General features: G+C 39.3%; 1 protein-coding gene across 2 annotated transcripts; it reads right to left on the bottom strand.

Annotated features, from left to right (window-relative positions):
• Positions 1-60: 60 nt before the first annotated feature.
• Positions 61-19,361, bottom strand: TBL3 (trichome birefringence-like protein (DUF828)). 2 transcript variants are annotated; one of them, XM_089607999.1, is made up of 6 exons: positions 19,077-19,361; positions 18,730-18,976; positions 18,465-18,636; positions 4,503-4,702; positions 3,504-3,662; positions 61-611 (listed from the first exon to the last, which is right to left on the bottom strand). In XM_089607999.1, the coding sequence occupies exons 1-6, from the start codon at positions 19,276-19,278 to the stop codon at positions 278-280; spliced, it is 1,314 nt and encodes a 437-aa protein (XP_089464125.1). In that variant the 5' UTR covers positions 19,279-19,361; the 3' UTR covers positions 61-277. The 2 variants fall into 2 exon arrangements, with proteins under 2 accessions (XP_089464125.1, XP_089464124.1); XM_089607998.1 differs by having other exon boundaries at positions 63-611; positions 18,730-18,979; positions 19,077-19,358.
• Positions 19,362-27,203: the final 7,842 nt, after the last annotated feature.

Raw genomic sequence — 27,203 nt, forward strand, 5'->3', positions numbered from 1 at the left:
AATAATCAAAAGCATTTTCTGATACAAAGAAAATAAAATCAGATTACACAGAAAATAATGCAGCTATATGTGAACTTTTAACTTACCTTAAATCTTTGAAATAATAATTTCTCAGTATAGTAGACAAATGAATATATATTTATTATTGATGACCAATTGTGGCATGTTATATCCAACGAACACATTTATCTTGTAAACTAGCATGTCAAATGATGTGAAATATTTTCCACAAAAAACACCCAAAGCATAGAAAGGAAAGGGGAAAATTTTAATAATGTTATAAATGAGCATAAAGAATCTGGTTCCAAGTATCGGGGACGCCGGGGAGACACCAGTGGATGCAATCAGCATGATGTAGAGGATCAGCTTTTTGGGTGTCCGTCAACAATTTGCCGTCAGTCTCAGTGTAGACTGAGGTATGAGCGTCGACTCTGTGTTCGGAGATTTGTGTAACATTAATAACCAACACTTTAACTTTCATTCTCTCCACCACACCACTGACCACTTCCATAATCTTTTTGTCGGATCCTGTGCCCCAATGCCCTTTCTTCATTACTGGTTTTGTCTCGTTGAAGCACTTAATTCCCTCTTTATGTCCCCAGTCTGCGCTTCTGATACACCAGTAACAAAATGTATCTCAATCTTATTTTTAAAAAAATTCGTGCATAATTTTTAAAGCGATTTAATCAATTTGTAATGGTAAAAAGTAGGACTAAGTTCATTTTCGATGTTCACTGACCAATTAATATATCAAGGAAGTAATTTGTACTTAATAGATTTTAGTAATAATCATAAATGATGGTTTTGTTTATAATAATTCTTATGGCACAATATCATAATATGCTCTATAATAAATAATCAATTAGTGATAATTTATATTTATTACAATTTAGATAAAGTCTAAAGCGTTAGTAATTTTTATCATTCACAATAATTGTTGTGCAGGTTTTTTTTTTTTGTCTTAGTATCTATACAATATAAATCAATATAATTTATAATAAATACAAATAAATGTGGTTTGAAATTGGTTGGATACTCAATTGAGTGGAGTTGACATGTTTAGTACAAAAATATTTTGTAAATTAACATTCAAATTTTTTTTTTAAATTATTTGAATGATGTACCATTTTTTAGGTCAAAAGACACACATATTCATTAAGGGACAATTACGCTAGTAATCAATAATCTACTCTCACTTTAAAAAAATAGTCAAAGTTTTATTTTATTAAAAAAATAATTCAGTAGGCCGAATTAAATTAAATTAATTTTTTTAGTTAATATAATTTACTTCGGCCTAGCGAAAGTGAATTAAATTAAGTGTTTAATTAATTTAATTTAATTCGATCTATTTGACTATTTTCTTAATTAGATGAAATTTCGACTAAAAATGTTAAAAAAAAACTAAAAAATTGATTAGTTGCAACAAATTCTTCATTCATTCTCATTTATAAAATCTATGTAATACTTATTTTCTTATACAGAGTTCTTTCTTTAATATTGCCAATTTTACAATAAATAAAAACTATAACTTTTTGAACAAGTTGTCATAAGCACTTGGGTAATGTAATTTCATTTGTTTATCAATTCTATCTACAATTACTGACTTAGTAGAGGTATATTTTGAATTGAAATATGAGTATATATGTACATGCATAATAATGAAAGAAGCTTCTATTATAGTTTTCTTATTCATATATTAAAATTACAGTCAAACTCATATCTAGCTCACTCATGAAATTACATACATACGTGTTATCTTAATCTAAATTTCATTTTATCATAGATAATTTAGCTGAAATATGAGTTTAGCACCGTTTTTATTAGTTAGCTGAAATATAGGTCATATATCTAGCTCTTCTATAATTAAAGAATAATAAAATTAATAAATATATTTATAAAAAAATTAGCACATATTTTATGCTACTTATTCAAGATGCATTTAGACTGACATTTATCAAATGCTAACTCTTTTTTTACTTATTTAAATATGATGATACTTTGATTGACTATGTTTGTTGTTTCGCTAAATTGTTCCAAGATTTCCTACATCCTGTTTATAACATCTTGAAAAAATATTTTGTTTGTTTTGCCCGATCGAGACAGATTCGATTCTGTGAGTACTTTGTACAAGTTTCATTAAATGTGTGATTTGCTTTTAATATCTAATCCACCGAGTCAGTTTGAAGGGGTCTAAAAATCGCTCGTTCCCACACTTGAATCAAAGCGAATATCCTTAGATGTTTTTTTATTATATATTTTTGTGTTTTTCTTTGTTATGATAGGTTTTTCATGAGCTAAAGGTTTTTTAGGGCAATGGAACAACTTTGGGATGATTTGAAGACTTTTCGGACGAGTCAGAGCTAATCAAGAAATATGCATATTTATATGCAAAAATCGGACATCGGAGCAAGTTTGAGATTTGAGATTCCGAAGTGACAATTTCGGATGATTTGAGATTCTGAAGTGACAAGTTTGGATAAATTTTTTTCACCGTTGGATAGAGCTTTTTCTTAAATTTTCATCGCATATTTAAACGCAAAAATCGGATATTGGACCAAGAAGTTACCCCCGATTCAGTTTCACCATGCCAGTCACTGCGTCGCGGTGAAAACCCGCAACAGACTGCGCGCGTCACCTCGTTTCACCGCCCGCGATGCCTAAAAATTCTGTACATCGACCTTTGACAAGAAGATCATTTGGTTTTGAGACTGTTGGTCAAAGAGTGTCCTGGTCTTGAGGCTTTTGGTGGAAGAATAGTATGGATTTAGGACCTTTGGCAAGATGATCATTTGGTATTGAGATTTTGGCGGAATGACCTTCTGTTAATTCGACCTTTCGCAGGAGTATCATTTGTCTTTGACATTTTGGCGGAAAGATATTCCGGTTTAAGGTATTTTGCGGGTGAATAATTTGATCTTGGCACTTTGTCGGAAATATTGTCTGTCTTTATCTAAAAAAATGTATGTAAAACTATCAAAATTTTCAGTTTTTTTTTACTAATCGATATTTTATTAAAAACATATCAAAATTTGAACACTTCATCAGCTTTTTTTACAGCACTGAACATTATGGCTATGGCCTATGGGTAAAGGCTTTTGAGGAAAGCACAAAAGAAATAAAACAACGTAAACTACAAGTTATGTAAGACAATAGTTGATGTTAGAAGACAGAAACTTGCTCAATAATTTTAGCACAATTCTTAAAACAAGAACAAACGAAGACACATAGAGATAAAGAACTCTTTCAGTTTATGTTACAATAGTTAATGTTTTTTTCGGATGAATAAGATTTTAAAATTATGGATAATGGTTATTTTCATCTTTAAGTGCCCATGTTGTTAAATAATAAAAATGTCGATACTATGGTATTTAAGTTTGTAGTAGTACGATTATAGTGGATAGAAACTTAATTTTCTGCTGTTAAAACCTAAAGTTAGTAGAAAATGCATCTCTTTAGCTTTATTAAATTGGGCGTGCGAGAGAGAAAGAGAGAGAGAGTCGCACCTTTGATGAGTGGGGGACATGGTAGTGAAGAAAACTCTAGTGGTGTTTGGATTGATAGTGGAATCAATCCAATTGGCCCAAGTCTTCAGCCCTATTCTGTAAGCTACTGTGGCTTCCAAGTCTTCATACCCTTCTTCCCCATTTGAAAATGAACCCCAACTGTTTCATTTTATAAATCAAGTTAATCACACAAGTATATATGTTACACTTGGTAATATACCACATGAAATGGGACCACACGACAAAACATACACTTCAAGCTTTTTAATAACTCCTTGGTCCATCCATATATGACATTTTTTTTTGTTGCTTCTGTCATAGTTGAGGTTGAGTCATGATTTACCGTCACATGACTAAGTTTGAATAAAAAAAAAATTATAAATTTTATAAGGGACCTACAAGAAAAAAAAAATATTCCAACCGAATAAGTATAAAAAAAACATAAACAATTTTAAGCTAAAAATAAACATATAATAATTATTCAAGAATATAAAATTAGTATATGTAAGGGTAATCAATTTAATTCTTAAAAATTTAGGGGAATATTCATCCATATCGTATCTGGCTCCGCAAGAAGTCATACACACTCAAAAAATTAGTAAAATCCATGTATATATATATATATATATATATATATATATATATATATATATATATATATATTGAATGGTTACCTCAATTAAGATATAGTATAATAATCAAATATTAAAAATATAGTTCAACTCTCTATAATTCGGTATATGCGTTTGCTTTAATTTGTGTTATTTTTTAATTATTAAATAGTTCGACTAAGATTTTAATGTACAAATTTTAAATGGATTATATGTCTAATTCTTATAAGGTTCCTGTCCTTCTTGAAGATCTAAATCCGAATTTGCAAAATCTGGTACAATATTATTTAGGTCGAGGTAATCTAAATTATCTTTTCTCTTAGCATATTATTATTTTTATTAAATAAAAACATGAGAATATTAAAGGGGTGATAAAATAAATACATACAATGACTTGATTTTGAGACCACTCATCCACCAGACGTAGGTGTTGAAGACAAGGATGTCAACTCCGATCCAGTTTTTGGCATGCTTAGCCACTGAATCCACTTTAAGAATTCTTTTTTCTGGGTCGCCTATAATTTTGACGTCAGTATTGGACTCCACCAAAAATGGGGCCCAATAGAATTCTATTGTAGCATTATACTCCTGCACGGTCAAAACAAAGAAATATCTTGAATATTACACAATATAATTTTTTATATAATGAATCGTATATATTACGAAGTCACAAGCACATGTAACTATCATATCGTTTGATCACAAAGTGAGACGTTTTGTCTTGTAGTGTCTTTGTTTTCTCTCTAGAGAGTGTTTGAGGTTTTGAGTGAGGAAAGTGAGTTTGAACATGGTTTTGGGAAATACTGAGTGCAGAGTGAACGTTAAAAAGGGGAAACATATAGGGAAACACAGTGAGTGGAGTCAAAGGCTGAGAAGGAAAGGAAGGAAGCAAGGATCGGTTGGCGAAAGGAGTGAGGAGGAAGATGAGATTGGGTTGACGGCATCGTTCATGGCAAACAACCTGATCCTAACTGAGAGACTGGATGCAGGTGGCGAAGGAGAAGAACCACTATTAGTGGCAGGGAAGATACTTGCTTGAAGATCAATGGGAGAAAAAACGGTGCATGAGATGTTTGGGATGGCCTATAAAGGAGATGAAACCATGCATTTTGTTAGGCCTCCGGTATGAGCCACGTACCTGAGGCGCGCGTGACCGGTGACGTGGCCAAGGCGGAAGTCAAAGTCTACTAGTTACTCGATCTGTTTAGTTTTTATCGAGAATATTTTGTGAGTTTAGTTCATTCATTTAGGAGAGAACAAGTCCTCTCGAAAGACTCTTCTGTATCAACCATTGTAACATTTCAGCCAAACAATAAAGACATTCTACAATTCATTCCCTCAGTGATTCTCCATTACACAATTCCCAATTCCCATACACTTTCTATATTCTATACTAGCAATCCAAGCGGAGCTTGACTGAGATTGATTGAATCCAAGCGGAGCTTGGCTGTTGCAGGTGGGATTTGATTGTAGGTCCTCCGACGGGAAACGATCTTGACGAATCCGGTGACCTAGGGTGTATCAAGTTGGTATCAGAGCAGTAGCGGTCAGATGGCGGCAGTAAAGAACAACAAGACGAGGATCGAAGCTGTAGAAGGAGAGATCGGAACAACCCGAGAGCAGATCCAAAACGCGAATCAAGATGTGGAAAAAGCTCAGCAAGAAATGAGGAACGAGGTCACGAAGAGATTCGACGAGATCCAGCGCGTTTCAGATGAGAAATTCGCTCAGCTCACAAAACTTGTGGAGCGAGTTCTCCAAACCGCGTAGACCAATCCACCGGAGAAGGAGGCTTGCGACCGAGTCGCGCCGGAGCGTCCAGGGGCATGAGCGAAGGCGGCGGCGATTGGAGATGGAGTGGATCTGTAGAATCACGTGCCCTCGTCGAGCGTGAACCCGGAATCTAGTGCAATTCTTAGATCTAGGTCTAAGAATCGCGAGGAGGACGACCTAGGAGCGCGCGATGGATGGGCGAGCAAACCACGCGCGACGGTCGGAGCATATTTAGGGTTTGGAGGGTTTGTTCCGGCGATGAGAGAAGTTTAGAATGAGGACCGACTTCGTCAGTCTCATGGCCAAGGGGTTCCAAGACCGGGTAAGGATCAAGAACATCGAAATAAAGGCCCACGAGTGGAGAATCAGTGGAGACGAGCGACGAGAGATGGTCACGGATCTGTTGGACCATGGCCAGGTGACGAAGGAGCCGAGGAATATCGATTTGGTGAGGAATCTCCTCCGACGATGCGGCAAAGCTACGGTATGGACTACGGAAGGTATGACGATCCTCCACCATGGCCAACAAGTGAGTTTCGAACTCGACGCGTGGAATTACCATTTTTTTATGGAACGAACCCCGATGTTTGGGTTTCCAAAGTCGAGCGTTATTTCGATTATTACGTTCTCACTAATGAAGAGAAGATAGAACACGCCGTGTGGGCGTTCGAAGAAGATGCGTACAATTGGTATCGTTGGGAAAACAAGATGCGAAGGCTCGGCTCGTGGGAAGAGATGAAGCTCCGACTTCTCCGCCATTTCCGAACCGATTTTGGAGGATCGTTACACGAGCAATGGAGTGCACTTGGGCAAGAGACGAGCGTAGCCGAATACAGTCTACGGTTCATGGAATTGTCGGAGCCCTTGGACCTGATGTCCGACGCATTCGCAATGGGTAAGTACCTAGAAGGACTCAAGGATGACATAAACTCAAGATACGTTGTTTCAATCCTACGAGTTTGGGACGAGCGATGGAGTCAGCTCAACTACTCGAAAACAAGAACCGAGCCCACGGATACCGCTCCCACGGACAAGGGAGTCAACCACTACCGCCGTGGAATGCACGACCGATCGTACCGGCGGCCGAGAGAGTGAAAGCTAACGGCAATCCGGGAAGCAGAGGGACACAAGGCCACCATGGTGGTAATGAAACCCGTCGATTGATGGAATCTGAGGTACAAAAGAAACGAGAGAAGGGACTTTGCTACCGATGTGACGAGTAATGGAATCCGGGCCACAGGTGTAAATGCAAAGAGTTGAGTGTTCTTTTGGTTTGGGAGATCGATGAGGATAGCGACACAGAACTTCACGATGCCGAGGAAGAGATTTCTCAAACTCTGGAGGTGGCCGAAATTGAGCACGTGGAAGTTTGAATTCGGTGACGGGCTATACAAGTCCCCGAACCTTCTAAATGAGAGCTATCATAAACGGGGAAGAAGTAGTGTGCCTCTTAGATCTCGGGGCCTGTGTCCCGAGAGGTGATGGATCATTTCAAGCTTCCGGTGACGAAGACGACGCCTTATGGGATCGCTCTGGGGTCCGGTGAACCCGTCCAAAGTCAAGGCGTGTGTCAATGAGTTCATGTGATACTACAAGGATTGAACGTCGTGGATAGTTTTCTTCCGCTTCCGCTGGGAAGCACCGATCTCATCTTGAGAATCCAATGGTTGGAAACACTTGGATTCATGTATACGAATTGGAAATAGCGAGTTCCGTTGAAAGGGGACCCCTCGCTTGGCCGGTCCCTCGTGTCTTTGAAGTGCATGATGAAGATGATTCGAAAGGAAGGATCCTGGATTTTGATAGAGCTCAACCACTTGTCAAACTTTCTAAAGGCAAACAAGGAGACCGAGACACCGGCCATGTTGGAAGAGTTTCAAGACATGTTCGAGATGCCGAAGACCTTACCACCCGGGCGCAGTCATGAGCATTCAATCGTGCTCCACGAAGGAAGCGCTCTGGTGAGACTAAGACCGTATCGCTACCCAAACGAGCAAAAGGACGAGATGATCCGGCTCGTATCGGAGATGCTCGCCGCCGGGGTGATTCGAGTGAGCAAAAGTCTGTTCACAAGTCCGGTCCTTTTGGTGAAGAAGAAGGACGGCGCATGGAGGTTTTGCATCGACTACCGTGAACTCAACAAAATAACGGTGCCGCACAAGTATCTGATACCGGTTATGGACGAGCTTTTGGACGGCACTTAGGTATTCTCGAAGTTAGATCTCAACCAAATTCGGATAAAAGAGAAAGATGTGCTGAAGACGGTGTTCTGAACCCACGACGGGCACTACAAGTTCCTAGTGATGCCTTTCGGCCTCACCAATGCCCCGGCAACATTTCAATCCCTCATGAATGACCTCTTCTGGCCGTATTTGAGGAAATTCAATTTGGTCTTCTTCGATGACATATTGGTGTATAGTCCGAGTCATGGCCACCGCGCTACGAGTGTTACGCGAGAACAAGCTCTACATGAACCGGGGGAAGTGTGAATTCGAGAAAGACCGGGTCGCGTATCTCGATCATATCATCACTGGCGACGGGGTCGAGGCCAACCCGGAGAAGATTCGAGCCATGGTGGAATTGTCGAATCCTCGAACCATGAAAGAGTTGAGGGGATTTCTTGGTCTCACCGGTTATTACCGGAAGTTCGTAGAGGGGTATGCTCGTATCACATGGCCACTTATCGATCAAGTGAAGAAAAACACGTTTCAGTGGAAGGACGAAGCGGATTCGGCGTTTGAAGCCCTTAAGACGGCCATGACGCGAGTTCTAGTCCTCACTCTCCCCGACTTTTCGCAAGACTTCACGGTAGATATGGAAGCGTCCGGCTTTGTGCTAGGGGCGGTGCTACTTCAACACGACCGTCCCATCGCATTCTTTAGCCAAAAACTCGGTGTTCAAGCTCGTTTGAAGTCCATTTATGAGAAGGATTATGGCCATCGTGTTTGTCGTGAAGAAGTGGCGACCGTATCTCCTGGGCCGTAAATTCAACGTTCACACCGATCAACAAAGTCTCAAGTTTCTACTCGAGCAATGGGTGGTCGGAGCCGAGTACCAAAATTGGGTACGGAAATTGATGGGGTTTACCTTCAATGTGAGATATCGCACCGGAGCAAGCAATCGAGTGGCCGATACTCTTTCATAGGTCTCGAGAAGAGTCAAATTACAAGCCTCAAAGGTTTCGGTGGACCGGATTAGCAAATACGCACATTTTATTGGTTTGAAGCACCCATTTTGGGCAACGACTTTCGTTCGAGAGGTGATTCGCTTACACGGTCTTCCGCGTGACCACTTCTCCTATTGCCTCTCCCTTCCCGAGACCACTTCAATCCACCTGGTTTTTCACATGTCGCATCTCCATCGCGCCATCGGATCGGCACAGCCAGCGGACGCTCTTCCGGCTGAGCTCACCGACGAGTTAGAGTTGATCGTGGAACCGGAGAAGCTTCTTGGAACTCGGCAAGATTCAAGTGTTGATCAAGTGGTGTAGACTTGAAGACTTTGACGCTTCGTGGGAGGATTTCGATGTCACCGAAGAGCAATTTCCCGACTTTCACCTTCAGGACAAGGTGGAAGTTTGACGGGGCGGTACTGTTAGGCCTCCGGTACGAGCCACGTACCGGAGGCACGCGTGACCGGTGACTTGGCCAAGGCGGAAGTCAAAGTCTACTAGTTACTACTTAAAGGATTGTAATTTTTTTGTTTAGTTTTTATCGAGAATATTGTGTGAGTTTAGTTCGTTCATTTAGGAGAGAACGAGTCATCTCAAAAGACTCGTGTGTACAACCACTGTAACATTTCAGCCAATCAATAAAGACATTCTACAATTCATTCCCTTAGTGATTCTCTAATACACAATTCCCAATTCCCAAACACTTTCTATATTCTATACTAGCAATCCAAGCGGAGCTTGGCTGAGATTGATTGAATCCAAGCGGAGCTTGGCTGAGATTGATTGAATCCAAGTGTAGCTTGGCTGTTGCAGGTGGGATTTGAGTGCAGGTCCTCTGACGAGAAACGATCTTGACTAATCCGACGACCTAGGGTGTATCACATTTTACAAAAAAGTTTTGGTGGAAGGGAAGATAAAGATAGGGTACTTGGTGGGAGGCCATGGAAGTTGAAAGGTCATGGCATCTCAAACCCTTTCCAAAAGCGAGCCTCGTGTGTAGATTGTGGCGATCTTAGTGTAAGTAATTCCAATAGGGCTCCGTTATTTGAGCCGTGATTGATAGGATTTAGGGTTTGGTGATTGGGGCTTCTTCGATCTGTGGTTAATTTGTCTTATGGAGGGAAGAGTATGTGGGACATCAACTTGAATCATGATGGTTCGGTGTGGTCTTTGTCATGGCTTTTGGGTCAGGGGGCTTGGTGAAGAGGTGTCACGTCCATGAAGATTTAGTGCAGAGTGATTTTTATGGTGCTTTTCAAAGCTTGGTGGGTGCACTTGGTGGAGCTTTGGGCGCGGAGTCTGTCCAAGGCGCCATTTTTTATGCTGCTGTTGAAATAGCTTTTTTGGCTATATTTTCTACTACTCCGCTTGTTTCATAAAGTATTCTACCAGGTTTAATGATGCGTGGGGGAGTTTTATGGCGAAGACATGGGTTAAATCTTCTTGGTCCACTCCTTGAAAGTGACTTGGTTTGGGCCAATTCTTATGATTCTATCCCTAACAAATTGGGGACTTGGCGTGGCCAATTCAATGTTAGGTTAAGATTTGGCTTGAGCTAGAGCTTGACCAGATCACGAGGAATCCTACTTTGTGTGTTGAGGGGCCGTGCACGTTCGGATTATGAGGGACCAGACTTTGAGTGTTGAGCGGCTGCGCTTTTTCTTGATCACGAGAGATGTAACTTTGACTATTCAGGTCGTGCTTGTCCGGATTATGAGGGATTAGAATTTGAATGTTTAAGGGCTGCACTCTCCAAATAGCGAGGGATCTGTCTTTGAGCGTTAAGCGGCCGTGCTGATCTGGATCACAAGGGATCTGACTTGAAACGTAGAGGGGCTTCGCTCGTCTGGATGACGAGGGATCTTACTTTGAGCGTTTAGTGGCCATGCTTGTCCTAATCACTAGGGATCTGGCTTTGATCGTTGAGAGAGTGTACTCATCCGGATCATGATGGATCCGACTTTGAGCATCAAGGGGCCGTGTCCGTTCGGATCACGAGGGATTTGACTCTGTTCGTTGAGGAGCTGTGCTTGTGCGTATCATGAGGGATATAACGCCACGCCCATCCAGATTATGAGGGTTTTGACTTTGAGTGGGACGAGGCTGCACTCGTCCTAATCACGAGGGATCTAGCTTTGACCGTCGAGGAGCCACGCTCGTCCAGATCACGAGGGATTCGACTTTGAGCATTGGGGGCTGCGCTCGTCCGAATCATGAGGGATCTGACATTGAGCATTGAGGGGTCGTGCTAGTTCAAATAACAAGAGAGTTAACATTGAGCATAGAGGAGTCGCGCTTATCTAGATCACAGGGTATCTGACTTTGAGAGTCGAGGAGTCGTGTTCGTCTAGATCTCGAGGGATCTGACTTTGAGAGTTCAGAGGCTGTGGTCGTTTGGATCATGAGGGATCTGACTTTGAGCTTCGAGGGGCCATGCTCATCAGGATCATAAGGGATCTGACATTGTGCTTCGATGGGCCGTGCTCTTCCAAATCACGATGGATCTGACTTTGAGCAGGGTGAGGCCGCGCTCCTCCGGATTGGGAGGGATCTGACCTTGAGCAGGGTCGTGAAGAAGATCGAGGCCACGATTTCTGTGTTTAGGTTTCTATTTCTTTGTGGATTGTCGACGTAATCGTGGCCTTCTCTTTCCCGAATTTATTATTCTCTCATCCTTTGGACGTTGAGATCTCCTCTACGGAGATGTATCGAGTGGCTCGGGCCATGAGCTTGGTTGTCGTTGTTGGTCTCTTCTTGACAAGTTAAACTAGGACATCATTTGTTCGCAGTACGTTGATGAAGGCATAGATTGCGTCCTTTTCCTCGTAGTTTCTTACTTTGTTTGATTCGTCATCAAATCGGTTAAAGTGGTGTAGCAATGTCTTGGAGCTTTCTTGTCTTATGGTGAGCAGGACAAACTTATCCTTCTTTCACACCTGAGAAGCCACGAATCGTTTGAGTAATTTTTCTTTGAGGTCTTCAAATGATCAGACGGATCATTCCTCTGATCTTTAGAACCATTCAAAGGCCATCCCGATGAGAGTAAGACAAAATTCTTGACACATGGCAGTGGAAGTTTATCTCTTCATCTTCATTATTGCTCAATATTTGATGTTGTGATAGAGTAGGTAGGTTGTTCCATTGTAGATCAGGGTTGTCGGTCATTGGAAATCGTCTCAAATTTATTTTATCAATAATTCGATTATGAATAGCGAAGGTATGTCTTCCGTCATGCCCCAGACCTCGAGAGTCAAAGTTTGAGTTGCCCTCAAATTACGTACTTTGTCCCTCATCTTATTGACTATCATGGTTATATCTTTGTCTCTCAGTGGGGTGATGATGATAGGGGCGACTCGAGTCTCATCTCCCATTTTATTCGAGGCTTGGTTGGCGAGTGCTACGTAGTGCGCTTGTGGGTTTATAACAGTTGATGCTGCCTTGGCTATGCAAGGTGCAAGGGCATTGGGAGTCATTTGGCATCTCGGGGTCTCCCTATGTGCATTGATTCGTTTTATAAAGTCCGTGTCTTTGGGCAAATGTCTCGGTGATTGAACTGATGGAGAGAACCTCCATTTTTCGTTATTCGTGACTTCTTCTCCATGTGCCAACCGATCGAAGGTGAATGTGTAAGATGATTTGATCCTCGCCTCGGATTAGGAGCGTGAGGCTTGCGGGGTGTTGGTGCACCTCAAGTGAATTGCTGGTCGTGGGGCCCCATTTTAGTGGATCTCCGCGTGGTGTAGCTCTTGGGCTTCGTTGCGTCGATTCCCTTCTAAGTGTGTCCAGATCGTCCTCTTAGTTTGTGTAATCAACGAGTTTGTTATCTCGGGCTTCTCACGAGTTGTATTCCTCGACTTTGGAAATGGCTTCCTCATGTTCATGATTGTTGACATGAACCCCATTGCGGGCTCGTCGTGAATCGTGCTCCTCGCCTTCGAATGGAGCTTCCTCTCGGTAGGTGTTGTCGATGGGTTCGACATTGTGGGCTTGTCGTGAGTCGTGCTCCTCGGTTTCGCAAGGGTTTTTCTCCTGATCGTCCTGGTCATCGTTGATTTCTTCAAGGAACGCCTCGTTCCCTCTGTAGAGGTTGATACCGCTGGTGGTGCTTTTTTTAAGGACTGTCTCTAGATTGGACTTGGCGATCTTGATCTTGCGATTGGGTGTTGTGTATGACGCTCCCTCCTTGAGTCATAGCAAGGCTTTCGAGAGTGGCATTTTTTGGAGGCATCTTCAGCAGGAAAGTACGTAGGTTCATCTTGGAAAGGTTGGTTTGTCGTTGTGAGGCTTTTCTCAAGGAGAAAAAAAAGATTTGTTTCCAGGAATATCGTGGTCGTTCTCGAGATCGCGTCCTAGCTCCAAAAATGTTGATGCGGATTTTTGCAACATATTTACGATGCACATAGCGCATAGGAGCCCGAATACGATCGCCGTAAAAATAGTTGATTGCCTTTCCTTTGCTCTCAAATGAGATGTCGCTATGGGGTCAAGACCCGATGAAGGAAAAAGCTATAATAATTCCTCGGACGGTCAACCATGGTGTGTAGGTGGTTATGGAGGTCGATTCCTCGGTCGCAATGAAACCACGACTATGGGACAAGCTCGATAGGGGTCGTGATTTCAAAGGATCTTTGGAAAAGACCATCCTTGCAGTGGAAAAGCTTCGAATAGCCTCCTTTGGTGGTGGTTTGGCTTCTTTTTTCCTAAGTCAAGAAATATAGACAAGAAAATTAAGGAATGTGCCTCTCAACTAGGTAAAGAGCTAGATAATTGATTTCTACAAAGCTCTTAATCACCGTGAGAAAACATGTAATATGGCATGAGCCTTTATGTGTAAGAGAATATGTGAAAGAAAATGGGTAAGAATGATTGTCATCCAGTTCTAGTGAAAAAGGAAAGAGAATGCTTCTCTGTTGCAGGTGTGAGATGCATAAATATGTATTAAGTAGATGAGAGATGGAGGATGACTAATGGGTAAGAATGGGTAATGAGGATGAGAAATGAGTGAGAAATGGGTAAGAAAGATGAGAAACGGTAGAAGAATGATTATTTAGAGTGTCATTGAGATCATCTTTCTTGAGAATTGTTGTGGGGTTCAGAGAATTTTTTCTGAAGAGTGATTTGTTTAAAGTTTCGGCTCTCTAGAATTGTGTCACTTTCTTGGGGAGATTGGGTTTTTAAAGATTTGGTAGGTGTTGGGAACCCTAAATATGTAATAAGGCCCGGGGTGAGGAAATGGGGTAGGAAGGTTACGTTCCTTGGTACATTTTTGGGTCATTTTCATCATGTAGCATAGTATGGGTGAGTTGAGCACGGCCGTACGGCCATGGGCAAGGCTATACGGCCAGCAAGCAAAGCTGGGCATGGCTGTACGGCCAGGGGCAAGAATGTGCGGCCGGCAAGTAGCACCGGGCATGGCCGTACGGTCGGCAGGTAGCACTGGGCATGGTTGTACGACCGGCATGTAGTGCTGGGAATGATCGTACGGGAGGATTTGGGCGCCGTATGGAAGGATGACGCCTGCGGACGTGAGAATTTTGTCGGATGCACATGAAGGTTGGTTGATAGTACGAGAGGATTTGACTGGCATACAATAGATTTGGGCCGGCCATATCAGGGGATTTGGCCGTCGTACGAGAGGACATAGCCAGCCGTACGAGAGGAACGGCAAGTCGTATCGCTAGTGGAGAGGGCCTCTTGACCAGATCAAGACGAGTGGATGGCCGAGACATATCCTTGTACTTCATATGCTTATGGCTGCGCCTCGGGGTTGTTGGCACGAGTGATTTTTCTTTTGGAGGGGTCTGACTTCATCTTTTGGACATATCCTTGTACTTCATCTTTTTTCTTCTAGAGACACTTGTGTAGTAGATAGTAACCATGAAGCAAAGATAGAAAATGCAAGAGAGCCAATTCTGTGAAGGACAAGGGTGTCGTGGCCATCCTGGTACACATGGAGCCTCAAGAAGTTGCAGATAATATGGAGAATGACATTTTAAAATCTAAATCATGGATCAAATCTTATCGATAAATAGGTCGCTGTGGAGAGGCCCGATTTCAAATTGTAGCGTGATCTTCGTGTCATTCATTTGGACATATCTGATCGGGAGGTTTCGGTAGATGATCAGATGATCCAAGATATAGAAAAGGAAAACTTGAGCACTGAGGTGGAATTCCTCACGTCTCCTATTATCTTTGCTTCTCCTCTTCTGAATTCGAAGATGGTCGTGGAACCACATAAGGGCAAGAAGTTGCTCATTCAAGACATAATGAAAGAGTGTGTGTTTGTTGGTAAACCGAAAGCGGTTATTGGTAATAATATTTTGAAGTAAACGTGTGGTCGTGCAAGGATTGGGTAAATTTCGATTTAATTGTTTCCACTTACTGTTTTGAATTGAAGAAATTTATAAATTTAAAATTTTGTTATATTCTAGATATTCTTGTGATTGATATGATTAATTGTTTCAGATTTCTTGTGAGACTAACCTTGCTTGTTTAAGCACCGAAACTGCGACGAACACGAGTTTTAAATTTCATGAAAACTGGAGGCTTTTAGAGTAAAAGTCTGACTAGAGTTAGAGTAATGATAATGAATGAAAGTGATGCACTATGTCGTTTAGGTGTATTATGGGTCGGTGTTGGACCTAGATGGAGATTATCGGTTGAAGAGGCCCAACACTATTTATGGGCCATGCCCATACGGTTGTACAAGAAGAGGAAGCTGAACACAAACGAATCTAACAAAGGAGAAAATTGATGATGAGTAAAATACCATCTATGATTCATCTTCTCTCTATTGTACCTCTCAAACCCCTGCCGAAGTCATTTTCATGTATTTACAGACGTAAATCTTAGATAATTAAATAGCCATCTCCATATATTAGGCCACGTCATTATTTACGGTTATTTATCTAAGATATACCAAACGTTAAAACATATTTTAAATATTGACTATTTGTATAATAGAGTTAGTTTCAAATGACTATTTATGATTTTTTTTTTCAAAAATTAAAAAAAAAAAAACAAAAGACCAAACAAGAAATAAAGATAAATATATTAGCCGAAAAAAAAATCTCATGATCGCATAACCATATATCTCTTTCACAGACTTGCTTAATTAAAATGGTAGTTTGGAAAAAGAAAAATGATTATAGAAGCTAAGAATATTTAAAGATAAATCATTACAAGGTAAATCTTAGAAGTCATTGATTACTTCGATTAGGATATGTCAGTCTTGAAAAGTATAAATTCGAATTTTAGGTCAATGTTCTTGGCTTAAATTTTACAGTTGATCCTCTTAAGAGTTGTTTGAGAGAAAATACTTAAAATAAAATAAAATAAAATAAAATTGGGTTCATGCTCTAGTTTATCCGAATTGACAACATGTATAACAGCATGCACTACTACAAATGTTGGATTCTACAACCCATATTCTACAACGCTTACGGCTAAGTGTTGTAGAAACTGGAGATTCTACAACACTTAAAATAAGCGTTGTAGAAACTGGGTGTTTCTACAACGCTTATGGCTAAGCGTTGTAGAAGCTTGGTGTTTCTACAACGCTTATGGCTAAGCGTTGTAGAAGCTTGGTGTTTCTACAACGCTTACTATAAGTGTTGTAGAAGCTTGGTGTTTCTACAACACTTACTATAAGTGTTGTAAAATTTCACAATATTTCAGATCTCCCACAACGCTTAGACTATCCGTTGTAGAAGCCTCGCCGCGGCGACGTGTTTTTATGGCCGCGGCGAGAACTTTCTACAACGGATAATCTAAGCGTTGTAGGATTAGTGAAATTTAATGGACCTCGCCGCGGCGAGAAGAGTTCCAGAAAGCCTTTTTTGGAGAAGATTTTCGTGCCGCGGCGAAGGCTATCTCTCGCCGCGGCGAGAAAATTCTGGGGTTACATTTCAGTAGCCTCGCCGCGGCGAGAAATAGTCTTCGCTGCGGCGAGAGTTCTACAACGCTTACTCTAACCGTTGTAGAAGCGTTTTAAAACCTAAAAATTTAAATTTTTTCAAAAGGCCCGCCCGAATTTCAAACTTAGTCATTTTTTCTTCTTCATTCTTCATTATTCTTCTTCTTCTTCATTCTTCATTGTTCTTCATTCTTCTTCTCCACCTCTCTCTCTCTCTCTCTCTCTCTCTCTCTCCACTGTCACTCTTCTTCTCCGCCCTCACCCTCTCTCCGCCCTTACTTCTCTCTCTCTCCGCCCTCGCTCTCTTCTTCTCTCCCTTACTTTCTCTCCGCCCTCACTATTCTTTTCCGGCCCTACAAAACCCAAACCTCAAACCAACAAAAGTCACAACCACAAACACATAAACTCCACCACCACGTCAAACTCACACAAGCCTAGGCATCTCCGGCGACAACTCCGACTCTCTCTTTCTTCCACGCCTCAATGCTCCACATCTACACTCCGGGTTAGTTTTTGGTTGAGAATTATGTATAATTTAGGTTGAAAATAAGTGTTTGTTTGGAATTGAGAGTATGGATTGATATAATTTAGGTTGAAACATCATATTTGTTTGATATTTTTGTTGGAATTGAGTTTGCATTTGATATTTAGTTGAAATTGTGGTTCTTAGATTTTATGTCATCCATTACTACTAGTTTTAGCGGTAGCAGTAAAAGAAAAACTAGAAGACGACCACAAAATACACATCGCCGCGACGAGAATTGGGTAGAACCCAGATATTTCTCGCCGCGGCGGTGTATATTTTTCGCCGCGGCGAGATGCTTCTACAACGGATATCTTATCCGTTGTAGAATATCTCGCCGCGGCGAGAAATATACATCGCCGCGGCGAGAAATTCTGGAATTTTTTAAAAATTAGACAATGGAACTCTATCGTTGTAGAAGCTTCTACAACGGATGTGTAAGCGTTGTAGAAGCCAAGCTTCTACAACGGATATCTAAGCGTTGTAGAAGCTTCTACAACGCTGGATTCTACAACGCTTAATAAGCGTTGTAGAATCATTCTACAACTGTTTTTAAGCGTTGTAGGATCCCAGTTTTGTAGTAGTGATGTTTGTATACCTAATATTTTATTGATTTGGTGGGTCTCCAAAAAGCCAATAAAATATAAATTTTCGGTAACTATATAAAAATCCAAAATATCAAATTTGAAAATAATTAAAATTTTAAATACTTTGAAATCGATATTTAAATTTCTCTGAAATTTATGCTGGTATTTCGTCAAGCGTTGTCAATGTTATATCTTTAAATGGAACCGTAGACAACCTGGCCGAATTTTAATATAAATATAAATTTTTATTTAATTATTTATTAGTTTTTTAGTGGGCTAGTTATTAGTTGATTTAGTAGTAGCAGCCCTCATCTAGTTATTATTGCGCCCACAGTATTGGCTATTGCTTTATAAACCAAAACGAGCTGTAATCAAAATACCTTGGCTTTGAAGACTGAATGAGAACGCCCTCTTTTCATGGACTTTTGATCTTCAGGAATTATGGACTGAACAAGGCAAACAAAAGATTGCCATTGACCTCTTTGTAACGAATCTCCAACAAACAGTAGCCTCTTTCCTCTGAGCTTCCTCAAAGCAACTTCTGCCCTAAACCTAATCATAATACATCACATTGCAAGCACGATTATACATATATGATCGTGATCAAATACATATTATAATAAAAGTATCTGGTTGCCCTGAAACCTTGGTAGTGTGCAATCATCGGGCTGCCATTGCCACTGAAGATAATTTGAATCGTTACGTCCATTCTTGGAACAAGAGACTTGTCTGTCAAGGTACGGACAGCTTGTGTCTGTGTACAAGGGTCTGAGAGATCTGTTGAAGACCCACTTTCCATTGGCAACATTGCACTCTTCTGGGTCAAAGTCAAACCTATCATCTACAAAGGAATCATCATCCTCCATCTTCTCCTTCACCCAATCATCACCTCCTTCTTTGCAGCGCCAAATATAGAAGTGTTATTTGATGCTATATAAGCCCTTGTGACATTCATTTTTTATTGGTAAAAAAATTTTTGTACATGAACTTACTAGATTTTTTGGAAAATATGATCTCTCTAGAACATGATTTGGACTTGAGGAATGAGCTCGAGGAGAGGAAGTTGAGCTGTTCGGTGTAGAGGAGAGCGACAAAGGCAATGGCGCATAATAAGGCGGTGACTATTGGGAGAGAAATTTTTGCCCTCGGGGCTTTCATTGCTCCCATGGAATTAGGTGTAGAAAACAAGCTCATTGTTCATGGAGCGACCAGTACCTAGCTTGATTATTGTGGGATTCACGCAGAGAAATAATCATGAGGTATAAGAATGGTTGATCGTGATTATGATGGGAATTATTAAAAGTTTTAATTTATGAGTATGGTTTTGAGTAGGAGTGAAGCTAAAGCATAGTGTGGTGTCGTTAATTTTTTGATTTTATATTTTTGGGAAAGCAGATTTTGGAGGTTAGAATGAGTTGGAAGGATAACATCTTGGGCTCCTCTTATTTATATATGCATAATACTTTTGTGTGCGTGTGTGTATATATATGAATTAATGATATTTTGACCGCTCAATTACGTCACCTTTAACATATTACGGGCTGAATAAAAAAAATTACATTTTCACCCCCATCTCGTGTTGCGCAAAATAGTATAGTCTGGTAAACTTGGTCATAAATATTAATAAAAAAACATATTGGAAAAACTCTCTCTCTCTCTCTCTCTCTCTGAGTTAAAGTCCACTTTACACTACCAGAAATATGGGATACAACTACAGTTTTTTTTTTAAACTCTGGTTTAGCCTTTTAATGGAGTCTCTTAAGACAGACTATGGTCACCTCTTTTTTTGACCTATATTAGACTCTAGTCGAATATAAATCTATAGTTAATGACCGTTTTCACTACAGCTAATATAAAGAGCTAGTGGTAATACTTCGAAAATTAAAAATGACCAAAATTTTACCATTATAAAATGAAGGAAAATTTTCCACAAAATTTTGGCACATATTCACTACAGTCAATTCTAAGGAAGTAGAGATAACATTAAAAAATAATAAATTTCCATCATTTTACTATTTGAGTGGGAGGGAAATTTCCCACTAACAAATTCGTTTCCCACCAATATGAAAATTAAGAAAAAATGGCTGTATTAGAAATATTCACTAATATCAAAATTAATATTTGTAAACTAAGAAAAAATAAGTGTTGTAAATATATTAATATAATATTTTAATATAATTACAATTAATTATTAGTCATGAATAAAATAAAAAAAAATTATTTGTAAATACAAAAAAATAAGCGTAAATACAAAAAAAAAACAAAAAAAACAAAAAAAAATTTCACTAAGTGGGAAATTTCCCTCCACAATTTTATTTGGCCAAAATTTGACCAAGTATAGAAATATTTCATTATAACATTTAATTTCTTTCATTTTCTTCTTCATTGGTCTCTCTGTCTCTCTCTCTCTCTCCACTTTTTCTTTCTTTCCCTCTCTTCGTCGCTCTCTCCAGCCCAACCAAAGCCTCAACCACAGCAACTCACGCTCGCCACCACCGCCGATCACGCTTGCGACCACTCATGCTCGAGACCACTGCCACCCACGCGCGCGACCCCACTCTGCTCCATTTGGGTTTTTTTTGCTGCGCGATTTAGGGTTTGCCTTTGTTCCCCTCTCTAATTTCCTTGGGTTTTGATTCTAACTCTCTATCTTTATCTCTCTTTCTCTTTCACTACTACAAATATGGGCATCAGGTGCGACAAAAGTCGCACCTGATGCCCACAAAGTCGCACCCGATAGTACTATCGGGTGCGACTAAGTCGCACCTCAAAGTCCGCAGCTAATACAATTGGGTGCGACATGTTGCACCCAATAGTATATACTATTAGGTGTGACACTATTGGGTGCGACTTATCGCACCTGAAGTCGGACCTATTTTTCCGTGGGAACTTAAGAATAAGGCGGGAATTTGACTTTTGGGTGCGACAATGCTCTTCCCGCCAACTTATTGGCTGCGACTAGTCGCACCCAATACTCTTCCCGCCATAGTATTGGGTGCGGCTAGTCGCACCCAATACCCTTCCCGCCATAGTATTGGGTGCGACTAGTCGCACCTGATGCCCAATTTATTTTGAAAAAAAAAATAAAATTACAAATAAATAGAATTATAATTAGAATTAGAAATTAATATTTCATATTAAAATATTTTTAATATACAAACAACTAATACGAGTTTGTTCGCTAATATAAAAATAAACAACTCCAACTATTCTCGTTGTTGCCTATAAAACTTATCGATAGAGGAAGTTCCTCTTCCAAAAAAATTGCCTCCGCGGCCACTGCTGCTTCCTCCTCGGTCACTGCCGCTACCGCTAGGACGATCTTGATGAAACTCCGCAGAACCTGGCGTCATATTATCAGCCATTGCCGCTTATGTCGGCGTAGGCTGAGGATGTAGGCTTGTGGGGGAAGCCTGAGTATGCATCTGTGTAAACGAGAGCAGCTGTCGCTGCATCTCTTCCATCTGGATTTGTTGTGCCGCCATTTGAGCATTTATGCATCTGTGTAACATGAGAAATTTAGCTCAGTAACATGAGAAATTTAGCTCAGTGCATTTATAAAAAGTTGATTTTAACTCTATACCCTCTTCTCATTTTACTTTTCTTTTTCATTTATTTTTTCAGCCCAAAACATCAAAATTACTTATGTACCCATCATTTTCTCACCTTATTTTTTTTAATTAAAAAAAAAAACTTGAAATCTGAGAACCCATTCTTCTTCTTCCCGCGTCTGTTCTCTCACCCAAGAGACCTAGCAGCAGCCACTCCAGCAGCCAGCAAAGAAAAAAAAAAGAAAGAGAAAGAAAAGAGAAAGAAGAAGAAGAGAGCACGGGAGAGAGAGAGAGGGCCGAGAGAGTGAGAGAGAGGAAGAGAGCGAGAGAGCGGGACGAGGGTGAGCTCGCGAAGGGGACGCTCGACCGACAACCACCAGGACCGAGACCCGAAGCCACTGGACGCGCGCGCGGCCGGGAAGGAGCGAGCGCCGCCGCGAGCACGCCGAGGACGCCGGGAAAAGAGGGAGACGGCGCCGAGGACGCCGGGAAAAGAGGGAGACGGCGCCGAGGAGACTGGATTTTGTGAATCAAGGTAAGGATTCGGATTCCCCAATTTTGAATCCGAATCTAGGGTTTGGATTTGGGGGTTTTGGATTTTAAGCGGATTTAATAGTTGAAGAATTGATTCAATGATGATTTGGATAGTTGAGATGATTTTCTCTTGATTTTGGATGAGGTTGGATTTGAAATAGTTTCAGCCGTGTGTTTGAGATTGGTGTGGGTTGTTATTGATTTTTGTGACATGATTCCTTGGTTGATATGCCCGTGATATTGAAATCAAGAATCTGAGAAGGTTGGGTTTGAATTTTGTGTTTGGCCGTGTGCGTGTAAGGCTGTTTTGATATTGTTGTTTGGATTCGTTAATTTGGCCGGTAAGCTTTACTTTGTGTGCGAGTTGTTGTCGTTAACATATATTTATGTTTTGAGTTATGAATTATAATGTCGGTTTGTAATTGAAATGACCAAAGTGTGACTCATCATATGCTGAAGATGAATGGGGTGGTTGGTTCATGTCTTTTAGTAAAAAAAAAATGGTCAAACTTCTATTGTATTTTTTTTTACGTATCTCATCATCCTCTAAAGAATTTTGAATGAAGTCACCGGTGAGTTTTAAGTGGTTGTGTATTGGTTTTATATTTAGGTACCCAATGAGTTCGAGTTTTCGCCAATCCATTATAGAAGCGGAAAAACAACAAGAAGAAAATGAAGATAATCACGAAGAGTCTACGGACGAAGAGAGTGTGGAGTACACGTACGAAGAAGATAACGGAAATGATGATGGTTCGAATGCATCAGAGGAAGAAGAACATGAAAGTGACGATGATGAAGAGTCGTCAAATGATCGGATCATTCAGGTAAAAACACATAATTTATTGCAATAAAATGTTACTCTACTGCTCAGTAGAGCAGATTCTGCTCCAGTCTACAGCTCAGTAGAGTACTCTACTGAACTGTAGAGTAAACAATATTAATAGAATTATAGTTTTTATTCTATCTGACTAAAGCAAAATTAAGAAGTGTTTGATCGATTCGATTGGGGTGTTGAATCGTACAAGTGCACATTGGCGGCTCTTAGGAAGGACGTAAAGGCAAAACTAGAAGAACACTCAAAAAATAAGGAGAAGACATATACGTTTTTAGGATTCGTGCATGCTTTTCACGTATGATTTTCATGTTTTATCAATATTAATAGTGGTCTAATGGCCAGTAGAGCCGCATTTAATTGATCTACTTACCAGTAGATCAGCTCTAATTGCCACAATTAGTTGATCTACTGACCAGTAGAGCTGATCTACTAGTCAGTAGATCAATTAATCATGGCTCTACTGACCATTAGAGCTGATCTACTGGTCAGTAGAGTAATATGAATTATTTTGAATGTTGTATTAAAATACACTTTTTTTTTGTATATATGGATATATGAGATGGTACCTGCAATAGCAAAAGAATACGCTGAAATGATTAGTGAAAGTACGTATCCACGCATTTTACGATGGAAAACTAAGACGTGGAATAAACGAAACTCTCCTAAGTTTAGCGATATTTCCAACACTATTGCAAAAGAAGAGGTAAGTTCATATAATAATGTTCATATAATATGATTAATTATTAAAATATTTTAAACCATAAAATATTTATGATTTTTATCTTATATACAATGTAGATCATACAAGGTTTGTTGCTTCCAACGAGAAAAGAGAAGAAGATATTACGTGGATCCACTAAATTGTTGGACGAAGATGACGAAGTTCTTGATTCTTTGGTGCTAAAATTAAGCTCGGGTGCATTAGTACAAAGAAATATGAACGATGTGCCTCCCGTTCACATTGTTACTCCTCCACTTGATGTGCCTCCGGTGCCACCACCAATACTGCAAACTAGTACGTCTCCGCCAAATGTATCATCTACACCTCTTCATATGAACTATGGTACGTCTCCGCCGATCGTATCATCTACACCTTTTCATGTGAACGATGTCTCGGGTGTGCTCTTTAGTCAATTAAAAAGTTATTTTGACGAAAAGTTTAGTGACTTAAAGAGTCATTTTGATGAAAGCTTGAGTCAATTGAAAAGCACACTTATTCACGAGATTCGATCCACGAAGTCTCGTAGTTGCGAATTTCAAGACCGTGACCGCAACTTCACAAGGAATGAAACATTTGGGGATGATTATCATGATCATGAAGATCGCGGAGAGTATTACTTGACACCACCACGAGTTGTCGAGGAAGAGGAAAGAAATACTCACGACGTCGGTGGGCGGCCATTTAGAAACAAAAAGCGCTCCTTGTATTTCCAAACTCCATATACGAGAAATATGAAGTTTCGTCGAAATCACGGCCTCGAGTTTGCTCCTTTACGTGAGGTATCGCATAGCAAGAATGCTTTGTTCGAGGAATTCATGAGAAAGTCGTATAGTGGAATTCCGATTGAGTGCGGTATAACGAGTCATAACAAAGAATTTTTCGAAGGCATCATTAAGGACGGTGCATGGTTTTCAAGCGAGGTATGTATTTAGATTTTTTAATTTTTTTTTTTGTATTTAGATATCTATTTTAGTTGATAATTCATAAATTTTTCTCTCTCTTTATTATGAAGCAAATCGATGAAGCAATGTACGGTATACGGAAGCGGCAAAATAAGTTCAATGAGATCTTTGATCAAGATGTTGTATTTTTGGACGTCAATTTCACACAATTACTCATATTTGCCATGACGGACAAAGGTCAAGATGTGAATTACAAATGTGATGAAGGTTTGCAATCTTATTGGGTAGGTCAAACACCTAAATTAGATAAATCTTGGAAACACATGAAAGCATTATACACCATTCATCTTGTGAATGGTAATCATTGGGTGGGGGTTAAAGTAGATTTACAAATATGTGAGATATTTGTTTTTTATTGCAACATGAAATTGTGTAATGAATTTGATGTTGGAGCTTTTATGGAACCGCTTTGCATAATGATGCCAATCATGCTTAAGCAAAGTGGTATGTTTGATGAGCTTGGCGAAAAATTAAGAAGTCCATGGCCGTGTAAGCGGGTGAAAGATTTGCCACAAAATAAGAAGTAAGTGTGTAGATGCTATTTACAATGTCTATTTGTTAGGTAATCAACTTTGTGTTATTTTTTTAACTTTTGTTTTTTTTGGTAAACAGGGGAACGGATTGTGGAATATATGTAATCAAATATATCGAGTTTGATTCCGCCGGAGTAGACTTTGAAGATATAAACGATGCTAACGTTCCACTCTTTAAGAAGAAGATGGCCGTTGATATTTTTGAAGGCAATTGGGAACTTTGACTTATATTCAATATATGTACTAGTTAAGTATATTATGTGTCTTGATACTTATTGTTTTTAGAAATTAATATGATGAACAAGTCCTTGAGAACGTTTTTATAGAAATGCAAGGTTCTACCGAGCGGTAGAGCTACTCTACTGGTCAGTAGTTTTAGTGGTTCTACTGAGCATTAGAGCTACTCTACGGGTCAGTAGATCAATATTACTAGTCACTCTACCGAGCATTAGAGCTACTCTACTGGTCAGTAGATCAATATTACTAGTCACTCTACCGAGCATTAGAGCTACTCTACTGGTCAGTAGATTCATCTATAACATTAGTGACAAATTTATTAATATTAGATAGTTTCATGTATGATAACAAAGTCATATGAATAATTTAAAATTAATGAGCTTCATCTATAATATGTGTCCTATGATATATTTGATTAAAATTAGTGAACAATTAATTAGAATTAGATTCATCTATAACATTAGTGACAAATTTATTAATATTAGATAGTTTCATGTATGATAACAAAGTCATATGAATAATTTAAAATTAATGAGCTTCATCTATAATATGTGTCCTATGATATATTTGATTAAAATTAGTGAACAATTAATTAGAATTAAATTCATCTATAACATTAGTGACAAATTTATTAATATTAGATAGTTTCATGTATGATAACAAAGTCATATGAATAATTTAAAATTAATGAGCTTCATCTATAATATGTGTCCTATGATATATTTGATTAAAATTAGTGAACAATTAATTAGAATTAGATTCATCTATAACATTAGTGACAAATTTATTAATATTAGATAGTTTCATGTATGATAACAAAGTCATATGAATAATTTAAAATTAATGAGCTTCATCTATAATATGTGTCCTATGATATATTTGATTAAAATTAGTGAACAATTAATTAGAATTAGATTCATCTATAACATTAGTGACAAATTTATTAATATTAGATAGTTTCATGTATGATAACAAAGTCATATGAATAATTTAAAATTAATGAGCTTTATCTATAATATGTGTCCTATGATATATTTGATTAAAATTAGTTAACAATTAATTAGAATTAGATTAATCTATAACATTAGTGACAAATTTATTAATCTTAATTAGGATCATGTATAATATTTTTAAGTTTTATATGACTCTACTGAGCAGTAGAGCTACTCTATTGGTCAGTAGATCACAATTACTAGTGACTCTACTGACCATTAGAGCTACTCTACTGGTCAGTAGATCAATATTACTTGTGGTTCTACCGAGCATTAGAGCTACTCTACTGATCAGTAGATCAATATTACTAGTGGTTCTACTGAGCATTAGAGCTACTCTACTGGTCAGTAGATCAATATTACCAGTGGTTCTACCGAGCATTAGAGCTACTCTACTGGTCAGTAGAGCAATATTACTAGTGGTTCTACTGAGCATTAGAGCTACTCTACGGATCAGTAGATCAATATTACTAGTGGTTCTACTGAACATTAGAGCTACTCTACTGGTCAGTAGATCAATGTTACCAGTGGTTCTACCGAGCATTAGAGCTACTCTACTGGTCAGTAGAGCAATATTACTAGTTGTTCTACTGAGCATTAGAGTTGCTCTACTGATTAGTAGATCAATATTAATATCACTACAATTTAAGAAAATGAAAGCAATAATGCATGGTAACAAACATCCATGGACATACGATAAATAAGTCAATTCAAAAAAATACATATAAGCATCTTTATTTTATTTTATCAGTTC

This window comes from Urtica dioica, chromosome 2 (assembly GCF_054948205.1).
Source record: "Urtica dioica subsp. dioica isolate 48M chromosome 2, U.dioica_male_clone48M_v1_H2, whole genome shotgun sequence".
NCBI lineage: Eukaryota > Viridiplantae > Streptophyta > Magnoliopsida > Rosales > Urticaceae > Urtica > Urtica dioica.

Coding starts and splice junctions, on each gene's coding strand:
- TBL3 (XM_089607998.1), bottom strand. CDS start 19,278: ATGAGCTTGTTTTCTACACCTAATTCCATGGGAGCAATGAAAGCCCCG. Junction 4,703..18,464: donor ATTCAGTCTTCAAAGCCAAG/GTATTTTGATTA, acceptor TTGACCGTGCAG/GAGTATAATGCTACAATAGA. Junction 3,663..4,502: donor GGTCTCAAAATCAAGTCATT/GTATGTATTTAT, acceptor AAAATGAAACAG/TTGGGGTTCATTTTCAAATG.